Source organism: Tupaia chinensis, unplaced genomic scaffold (assembly GCF_000334495.1).
Source record: "Tupaia chinensis unplaced genomic scaffold, TupChi_1.0 Scaffold139218_1, whole genome shotgun sequence".
NCBI classification, from domain to species: domain Eukaryota; kingdom Metazoa; phylum Chordata; class Mammalia; order Scandentia; family Tupaiidae; genus Tupaia; species Tupaia belangeri.
In genome coordinates this window covers 720,089-730,703 of record NW_006199107.1, presented here as the reverse complement: position 1 = coordinate 730,703, position 10,615 = coordinate 720,089, and the positions used below count along the sequence as shown (strand labels likewise).

At 40.8% G+C, this 10,615-nt stretch overlaps 1 protein-coding gene and 1 long non-coding RNA gene across 4 annotated transcripts in view; one reads left to right on the top strand and one right to left on the bottom strand.

Moving 5' to 3' along the window:
- Positions 1-9,339, top strand: part of LOC114004616 (uncharacterized) — a 14,278-nt gene extending 4,939 nt beyond the window's left edge. Inside the window, exons 2-3 of the long non-coding RNA XR_003546731.1 lie at positions 2,748-2,873; positions 9,210-9,339. This is a non-coding gene — a long non-coding RNA (uncharacterized LOC114004616). The remainder of the gene's footprint in view (positions 1-2,747; positions 2,874-9,209) is intronic.
- Positions 1-10,615, bottom strand: part of QTRT2 (queuine tRNA-ribosyltransferase accessory subunit 2) — a 28,672-nt gene that overhangs the window by 3,219 nt on the left and 14,838 nt on the right. For all 3 annotated transcript variants that reach the window (XM_006161826.3, XM_014592988.2, XM_027765652.1), the window contains 3 exons: positions 9,190-9,389; positions 6,229-6,380; positions 1,768-1,885 (listed from right to left, as the gene is read on the bottom strand). In XM_006161826.3, the coding sequence (XP_006161888.1) occupies positions 1,768-1,885; positions 6,229-6,380; positions 9,190-9,389 (470 nt within the window). The remainder of the gene's footprint in view (positions 1-1,767; positions 1,886-6,228; positions 6,381-9,189; positions 9,390-10,615) is intronic.

Genomic DNA, 10,615 nt, shown 5'->3' with positions numbered 1-10,615 from the left:
CTGCTGACAAATAGAAGTCTGAGGATCACAAAGAAGCATGGAAAGAAATTCGGGCCCAGTCATGGTGGTGCGAGCAGGAGGGTACTGCTGCGTGTGTCTGGGGCTGCATGGGAGGCCCAGGTTTGGTTCTTGCCCCAACCTAAATAGGCTGGGTTTGGTGGTGCACACCTGTGGTCCTAGCTAACTGGGAGGCTGGGGCAGGATGATTGCCACATAACCTCACTCTCTCTCATTAAAAAATGAACAGAAATTCATATGATCACTTACTCATGTGGAGCATGATTAGTCACACTGTAAAGAAACACAATGTTAGGAAACGGTGTTCTCTTTAATGGCACTTCTGTCACACTCACCACCTGATCTAAGAGCATCAGCAGACACAGAATGACCTCTATCAGAGTAGCTTTCTGCAGTTTACAAAGCACTCTTACATACACTGGAGGGCAGACCACAGTGAATATGCACAACCAGGTGAAACTGGGCAGATTTTAATATCATTCACTCTCACATCCACTCTTGGGGATAGCCAGTTTTACTGTCACTTTACAGATAAAAACTACTGACTCTGTGAGTCAATAAACCTCCTTGTGTGCTTGTTTCTCATACAGTCACTGCAGGGCACTGCTAGGACTTGTCTTCAAATTTCACAACTAGTGGTGATAAGAATATGCAATTTCCACATTAATCTATAATGTTAGTTAAAGGAATTTTAGTAGTAACCATTTATATTTATGTTACTCTAACATTTTAAAAACAGAAATGAGGGGCCAGCAGGTGGCATGGTGGTTAAGAGGCTGGACTCCCACATAGCTGACTATAGTTCAAGCCTCAAACTTGGTGGTTTGCTTTTCCACTTTCTCTCTCTCTCTTTTTCTCTCTCTCTCTGTCTCTCTCTTTCTCTTTCTTTCTGGTGAGCACACCTATAGAAAAAAATTTTAAAATAATAATAAAAAATAAAGTAATTTCTTGAAAAATAATAAAAACAGAAATGAACCTCTCTGGCTATTTTTCAAGACGGGCAATGTGGCAGACATTACCATCTCAGATTCACAATCGAGACGTTCCAAAAGAATAGAGATGAGAGCTAAAGTTTCCATATTCTTTCACAAATTCCCAAGTCTGTGCCATCCTAGACAGACATATAAATAAGCCAGAATCCCCAGAGTAGCCCTCCACATAAGCAAAGAAAACAACAAATAAACGAATGAATGAAAACCCCACCATCGCTAAAGTGAGCACGCCAAATTTACACAAAAAACATTCTCACTAGTTCACTGATGATCACCACTTTTGGATGAGTACAAAGTTACAAGATATTCTAGTTCATTCTTTATAAAGGCAAATATTCTATTTAAGATTTGTAACCTGCATATTATGAAGATGACTTAAATCCCTCAAAATTTAAAAACTTTGTGTGTTCTATCTTGAAATCCTGTGTTTTCACTCTGTCATTACTTGAAGTAATCAGAAAGAATAAAAGATACCAAACAATGGTAATCTTGTTTGGCATCTTTGGTCTAATCTTCATGAAAGCGTTTCTAAAGCAAAAGTTACCAGCCTTAGTTTTCTGACAAGACAAAGGGCGCAAACTCATCTGTAGAAAAAAAGAGTTTTCTTGGAACCAAATTTGAGAAGGTCTAAGTAATGTCCAACAGTAAATATTTTATGAAGCCATAAACTGAAAAGAGAACAGTTACATAAACTTTTAAAACAGACTAAGATTAAAAAGTCAGAAACCAAAATCCAAACTTTAAAGAGTTGTCTTACTTTTTTTCCTTCAGATTAATTTCAAATGATGTCATTTCTTGGTTGCAGTCAGTTGTTTTTATTTCCTTTATTGGATCCACATATTTTATTTCTTCTTGTGTCCCATTTTGTTGTAATACTGAAGGATAAACCAATAAAAAGTCCTGAATGAAGATCAAATAAGGAGTGGCCACTGGAAGAATTTTATTTTACTTATTATTTCATGCCCTTTAACACTGTAATTCTACTCCTGAGAATTTACCCTAAGAAAATCACATAGGCCAGAAAAACAGCAGTATACTCTAAGATGGCCACTGACCCTAGAGATTCAACAATGTCTAAGCAAATGACGGTTATAAGTATATAACATAATCTCACTACCAAGGAATGATTTAAAAAGAGTGTGTGTGTGTGTGTGTGTGTGTGTATGTGTGTGCATGTGTGCTGTTTTGGGGTATCCCTAACCCTGTCACAATGTACATGCAAATCAGCTGGGCTTTGTAACTGCCTCTATTCCAAACAGACTAAAGCAGAACAGGTTTTAATTGACATATTCTGCATGGAGACCCTGGTCCTCCAGCAAGCCCACACTATCCAGAATTACATGGGAACTTGAGTGTTCCCTTGAACTCTCTACTTTACAAAAGAACTTTCTAGAGCCAGCAGGTGGCATAGTGGTTAAGGTGTTGGACTCCCACATGGCTGACTGCGGTTTAAGCCCTAGACCTCACACTTGAAAATCACTCTGGGTGCATGAGTGTGCATGCCCAAAATCCCAGGAGGAGAATGGAGGAGAAGGAATTATGGCATGGTCCCCCAGGGGGGATGATTTCTCACTTTCCCTCTCACTGTCTCTTTCTCTCTGGTGAATGCATGTGCTCTAAGGCAAAAACCTTTAAAAAATAAATAAATAAAAATAAAATAAAATAAAAATAGGAACATTCCTGCAACTGCAGAGGAAATACCAGCTTTTCTACAAAAAGGTTTTCTGTCTTCAACAGGGACAGGTAGATAAAAGGTTTTTTGGGAACAAATGATAACAATCTCAGTGTTTGCTGAAGGAGAATGGGCAGCTGGTCCTGGGAAGAAAGAAGAGAAATGATCTCAGCACTGAACACAGAACTCTTGTAAGTTTGTTCCCATGGCTTTGAGCACTGATGTGGGAAATCGTTACAAAGCCCTAACATCTTGGAAAACACTTGTCATCAGAGGAAATGCTAGCAACTCATTTCTTTGGAATTTTTGCTATGTAACTGGCAAAGAGCTTATAATTCATTACACACGTGCATATACACACACAAATATGATTTATAACTATGCTAAAGGTGCTCAAACTATTTCAGTTTCCCTGATTATGGCTCTTTCTCTGGCCAAATAGGGACCTATTCAGTACCAGGCTCTTTTTAGAACTCAGTACCAGGCTCTTTTTAGAGCTTTGCATGTACACAGTACTGAATGACTAAAAGTTACCTCTGTCCTAGTAGAAATAATTTAGTCTGTAAATAAAGTCATGAAAATTTATAACGTATTAATGGTACATTAGCCATATACATTATGTTATGGTCTGTCTAAAAGGACAGTAAAATTGGCCTCTTAACTGTAAGGATTTGATCAACCTGATTTAGTTTCCAGAAGTAATCCAATATAGATTAATGATTAAGTTGCTTTATTAAACGTATAACCTGGGGCCAGCAGGTGGCGTGGTGGTTAAGGGTGTTGTACTCCCACATGGCTGACCCTGGTTCAAGTCCTAAACCTGGCAGCTTGCTTTCTCATTTTCCCTCCCCCTCTCTTACTCTCATTCTGTCCCTCTCTGATCAAATTAAAATAAATAAAGTTAAATAAAATAATTCTTTTTTTTTTTGGAGAGGTATTTGCTATAGGGCGCGTGAGCTCGCCAGAGAGACAGAAAGCGAGAAATCACCCCCTAGGGGGGATGGCCACACGGCAATCCCTTCTCCTCCACTCTCCTCTCAGGATCTTGGGCACACGCGCCCGGCGTGAGTTTTAAGCCACCGGGTCCGGGATGTGAACCGCGGTCAACTACGTGGGATTCCAGCAACATAGCCATTACGCTAGTCCCAATAAAAGGATTATTGAAAGAAAGAAACATAACTTTCTGAATGAAATAATAACCAAGTTGTGGGGAATAAGACAAACCTTTAAAGATGTCTGTGACCCTATTCAAACTTAAAGCTCAGGTGGTAGTAGAGGAAATGTTTGAAGATCACAAGGAAAAGGGAAGGGAAGCCTGTCTCTGAAGGCCAGAGGGAAGACTGGGTGTGTTTCCCTTACCTGAAGGACTGCTTCAAAGGACCCCTACCCAAAGTCTGCATCCTGGCCACTATCAGTTAAGTATTAGAAGAATTTGAAACTGATTTTCTTGACTTCTGCATAACTAAACAATAAAAGAAAATGGCAGTGCTTCAAAGTCACATTAGCAGAGGAAAACGCCTTTCATACCTCAGTGTATTAAAAAAAAAATCCCCCCTCCCAAAAGCAACACCAGGATCAGAGGATGGTGAGTCTTCCTGTATTTTAATAGCCTGGGGTTTACACAAAGCAGACAAAAACTCTTCTGTGAAAAAACGAATTAACTTTTACCAAGCAGTTCAAAGGTTTTCCTTTAGATTTTCATCACAATCTACTCTGAATGTTCTTTTGAAAGGTTGTTAACTGAAGAGGTTTTGTTTTTCTTGGTTCTGCTCACTACAAAGTCACCTCCTAATATTGATGAGCTACATGGATAGCAGTAAGTACCTGGTTTTGTGTGCCAACATGCCAGGGCACACAGATAAAGACACAAAGACATTTTATAAAAGACTGGCTTTCTGTGTACATATTTCTATGTTGTGACTCAAGCCAAAAAATTAATAGGAAATAAAAGAAACTTCAGGGTAAAACAGAGATTAACTTCAAAAGACCTACATGTCTCTTCAGGGTTCGGCTGGTAATCAAAGCTGAAAGTCAGGGCACATCCCCGCTCTGTTGCTTGATAAGGGAAAAAACTCTCAAATAAGTCCACTCCTCTTTCAACACACTCGAGTACCTCATCCGGCAGACTAACCCCACAGATGAGCCTGTAAAAATAACAGTGAGAACAGGGACAGAATGACAATGCCACTAATGAATTCAGTCTTCCCAAGAAACAGGGCACTACAAATAGTAATAATGAAAACAACAGGCATGGGAGAGGGTCGCAAGGGTCAGGGGTTATTAAACGTATAACCTGGGGCCAGCAGGTGGCGTGGTGGTTAAGGGTGTTGTACTCCCACATGGCTGACCCTGGTTCAAGTCCTAAACCTGGCAGCTTGCTTTCTCATTTTCCCTCCCCCTCTCTTACTCTCATTCTGTCCCTCTCTGATCAAATTAAAATAAATAAAGTTAAATAAAATAATTCTTTTTTTTTTTGGAGAGGTATTTGCTATAGGGCGCGTGAGCTCGCCAGAGAGACAGAAAGCGAGAAATCACCCCCTAGGGGGGATGGCCACACGGCAATCCCTTCTCCTCCACTCTCCTCTCAGGATCTTGGGCACACGCGCCCGGCGTGAGTTTTAAGCCACCGGGTCCGGGATGTGAACCGCGGTCAACTACGTGGGAGTCCAGCAACATAGCCATTACGCTAACTGCTGGTCCCAATAAAAGGATTATTGAAAGAAAGAAACATAACTTTCTGAATGAAATAATAACCAAGTTGTGGGGAATAAGACAAACCTTTAAAGATGTCTGTGACCCTATTCAAACTTAAAGCTCAGGTGGTAGTAGAGGAAATGTTTGAAGGACAGCAGGAAAAGGGAAAGGAAGCCTGTCTCTGAAGGCCAGAGGGAAGACTGGGTGTGTTTCCCTTACCTGAAGGACTGCTTCAAAGGACCCCTACCCAAAGTCTGCATCCTGGCCACTATCAGTTAAGTATTAGAAGAATTTGAAACTGATTTTCTTGACTTCTGCATAACTAAACAATAAAAGAAAATGGCAGTGCTTCAAAGTCACATTAGCAGAGGAAAACGCCTTTCATACCTCAGTGTATTAAAAAAAAAATCCCCCCTCCCAAAAGCAACACCAGGATCAGAGGATGGTGAGTCTTCCTGTATTTTAATAGCCTGGGGTTTACACAAAGCAGACAAAAACTCTTCTGTGAAAAAACGAATTAACTTTTACCAAGCAGTTCAAAGGTTTTCCTTTAGATTTTCATCACAATCTACTCTGAATGTTCTTTTGAAAGGTTGTTAACTGAAGAGGTTTTGTTTTTCTTGGTTCTGCTCACTACAAAGTCACCTCCTAATATTGATGAGCTACATGGATAGCAGTAAGTACCTGGTTTTGTGTGCCAACATGCCAGGGCACACAGATAAAGACACAAAGACATTTTATAAAAGACTGGCTTTCTGTGTACATATTTCTATGTTGTGACTCAAGCCAAAAAATTAATAGGAAATAAAAGAAACTTCAGGGTAAAACAGAGATTAACTTCAAAAGACCTACATGTCTCTTCAGGGTTCGGCTGGTAATCAAAGCTGAAAGTCAGGGCACATCCCCGCTCTGTTGCTTGATAAGGGAAAAAACTCTCAAATAAGTCCACTCCTCTTTCAACACACTCGAGTACCTCATCCGGCAGACTAACCCCACAGATGAGCCTGTAAAAATAACAGTGAGAACAGGGACAGAATGACAATGCCACTAATGAATTCAGTCTTCCCAAGAAACAGGGCACTACAAATAGTAATAATGAAAACAACAGGCATGGGAGAGGGTCGCAAGGGTCAGGGGAAGAACATAGGGCTTTGGGGGCAGAAACTCGGGCTTGAATTCTAGCTCTGTCTTTTATTTATGTGCTGTATTTTGGGGGGAAGGTTATTTATGTTTTTAAGAATTATTTATTTTATTTTATCTGTTATTATTATTATTTTCGATTTGACCAGACAGAGAGAGAAAGGGAAAGTGAGAAAACAAGCTGCCAGGTTCGAGACTTGAACTGTGGTCGATCATGTGGGAATCCAGCACCTTAATCACTGTGCCACATGATGGCCCTCTTTGGGAAGGTTTCTTAACTTCTCTGAGTTTTAGTTTTCACATTTAAAAAATGAGAACAATAATACATACTTCCAGACTTGTTGTAAGGATGAGGTATTTGAAAAAGCATATAAATCCAGTTTCTGACCTGAGAGGCACTAAAGGCTAGTTTCCTTTCCACTCTCATCCCTTCTGAACAACCTCCATAGTCTTAGACTGATAGCCTATCTATACATTATACAGATTGTGTGTGTGTGTGCAAAGCTGTGTGCTTTACTTTCTCCTTGAATACTTGTTTTGCCTTAACTATATTTTGACTATAATTATTTTTCATAATTGGTTCAAATGAAGACATTTATATCTACTGTATTCTTCACAGGTTCATTTATAAAGCAACTCTTGCTCTCAGAATTTCAACTCTTGCCAGAAGATCTAAGAATCCTAGTGGGCTTTCTCTGTATTTTCTCTAAGAAAAGCTTGCACTGTGGAATGATGAGATGGTTTCCTGCAGAAATGGGCAAGGTATCCTGAGTGTTAATAATACCCAGCCAAGTTTTGCCACTGTAACAAGAGGTTGAGAGGCCTTAGATCAGGGCTGGCTAGTATTTTTTGTTTGTTTTTCTACCCATTGCCCCTTTGCAAAGAAAAGCTCACAGATTCCTTGATTTCTAAAAGAAGTTTTAATAAAAAAGAAAAGGCTATGTAATATTAAACGAGCAGAAGCCATAAATACAGAGCAGTTTTCCGGACTGTGTATTCTTTTTTTATAGAGAGGTTTTTGCTATAGGGCATGTGCGCTCGCCAGACAGAGAGGGACAGAGAGAGAGAAAGCGAGAAATCACTCCCCAGGGGGGATGGCCATGCCGCAATCCCTTCCCTCCATTCTTCTCTCGGGATCTTGGGCACGCACACACATGCGTCCGGCGTGAGTTTTAAGCCACCGGGTCCAGGACTCGAACCGCGGCCGACTACATGGGAGTCCAGCGACATAGCCATTACGCTAACTGCTGGTCCCGCTGACTGTGTATTCTTCAAGCAACATGACGTTTCAGGACTCCCCTCCAACCGAAGCTAGTATTTCTACACACAGAAAGAAAACAACCCTGGCTTTCAAATTCAGTAACAGATATCTGTGAGCACGTAACACAAGGACGTCTGGAGGATGACTACAAGTACGGGTGCTGACTGTTATCTGTCGCATAACAGACAAGAACAGAGTGCGAGCCAGAAGTGCCCACAAGAGAACTAGGGTAAAACTGGGGGCCAAGGCTGGCTGCGGTAACAGAGATATTCTGTCCTGGGTAGTGTTCACACAAGTTTGAGTACATATATAAAAACACACTCAACTTGGGGCCAGCGGATGGCAGTGGTTACTTTGCTGGACTCTCACATGGCCAACTGAGATTCCAGTCTTGGACCCGGCAGCTTAAACTCATGCCGGGTGCATGTGTGTGCATGCCCAAGATCCCACGAGGAGAATGGAGAAGGGATTGCAGCATGGACATCCTCCTTGAAGGATGATTTCTCACTTTCCCTCTTACTATATCTGTCTCTCTCTTTCTCCAGAGAGCACATGCACCCTAAAGGCAAAACACCTCTAAAAAAAAATTGTTGAGCTGTACATAAAATTCATGCACTTTAAGTTATACCTGAATATTTTTAAGGTGGTAAAAGTACATGTAGTGTCTACTACCCAAGAGTTTTAGAGGAGTATAAAGTAGCACTCTATAATCAAACCTCTTAATCTGTCAGAAAAAAAGGCATAAATAGTTACAGTATGTGGGTCAAACAACACAATCTTTAAAAAAAAAAAAAGGAAAGAAACCCTTGGATGGCCTAATATGACATCAGCTGCATTCAGAAACCAGGAGTCTGTAGCTCTGAATTTTGCAGATGATCTCTTCTCTCCATTCCACAGAAAATCCTACAATTTATAGACATAGAAGATCTGATCCCACCAGTGTTGCCAGTCCCCTCAAATTCAAAACATGATACCCCTTACTACCTGTCTCAAATCTAAGCATTTTGTAAAGGTTCTTATCAGTAAAGGCCATCTTCATTGCACTGGTATCCCAGATCTGTCCCCAACTTTCCTCAGTTTAGAGTTTGATGTGGCATTGTACTTGTGCAATGCCATAATGTATAGAGAACAATATTTGTATTTGGCACAAGAACAAGGGGAAGCAATATAACACTTGTCTTCGTGGATGAGGATTGAATGGAATAATTCACATGGCAATTATCCTCTGTGCTACATTGTAAAATCCAGCGCAGGGGAACTCCCCTCACAGTCTGCCTCAGCCTAGAAAGGAGATATTCAAAACATGAAAGACGTGCCCGCACGCAGACGGTTTAACACACAGCCAGCAGCACTCTGGGCCTGCACCCCCCACACCTCCGCTGGGGCTGACCAGCACCTAACTGAACACTAGCCTTGGTTTATCTTCCGGCAGCTCCGCAGTGACTGCTGACAGCAAGTGCAGTCTAGTCTCCCTGGTCGTTGGAGTCCCTTGAAAGCCATCAAGAAGAAAGCCACCGACGGGCCGCTTGGCTGTCTCTCGTGCTGACCTCAGCCTCTCCTCCATCACATCGCCACCCTCAATCACTCCAATGATCGTACTTTTCTGAAGGACCTGGGGTAAGAAAGAATTGACTGTAACCATTTTCAGTAACAGAGACCTTTGTTGACATGAACCTTACATGGAAGCCCAATGGACAGAAGAGATCTCAGGGAAGCTGCTGCAACTGAAGCTTATAAGGGGAACACAGTTCTCTCCTTCCCAAGAACTGGGGCTCCAAAAACACTCTTTGAATAACACCAAATAGGTAAGAAAAGACTGAGAAAAAAATAAAAGCAATCAACATATGTGATCATGTTCTGGCTAAGGTTAAACAAAATGTAAACTGATAAGGATAAGGATAATTAGAAAGAGATCCAATTTGAATAAATGATTATCCAGGCCTGCCCCTAGGCTACCTCCAAGTCTCTTAGCTGGAGATAAATTTAGGAACTTAGAAACTGTTTAGTTCAGATGACTGACTATCCATTTGGGAAAAAATTAAATAAAGAACACTATTATATACCATTATCAAATACAAGTTTGTTGGGTTTAACATCTAAACATAAAATATACAATTATACAAATAGTTGACAAATATATTGAGTATTTTTAAATCGTTTGGTAAGAAATGCCCTCCCAAGTAAATTCAAGCTTACAGGAAAAGGTTGGTATGTTTGAATATAAAATTCTTAAAACTTCTCTAGTGAGATAAATCAACAAAGGCAAAGGAGAACTTACTCTTTGGAGAAATATGTACACCATAGAAAGAGCACCACAAATTCTCTAAGAAAATGACAACCCCTTAGAAATCTAGGTAGAATATGTGAATACGAAATTCAGAAAAATAAATGTGAATGTCCTATATGCACATGGAGAGTTACTAAATCTCACTTGGAAGGAAATGCAAATTGGAAACATTTTTGCCCATCACAATAAGCACAAATGGCACTTACATTCCTTGATAACCAGAGAGAGTGAAAATTAGTCTAGCCACTTAGGAAGACAAGAAAACACTTATTAAAAAATGCCCTCGGGACCAGCAGTTGGCATAATGGCTATGTCACTGGACTCCCATGTAGTCGACCACAGTTTGAATCCCAGACATGGTGGCTTAAACTCATGCCAGGTGCATGTGCGTGAGTGTCCAAGATCCCAAGAGGAGAATGGAGGAGAAGGGACTGCAACGTGGCCACACCCCCCCCCCCGAGGGGGTGATTTCACTTTCTGTCTCTCTGTCTCTGTCTTTCTGGCGAGCACACGCACCCTACAGCAAAAACCTCTCCAAAAAAAAAAGAAAA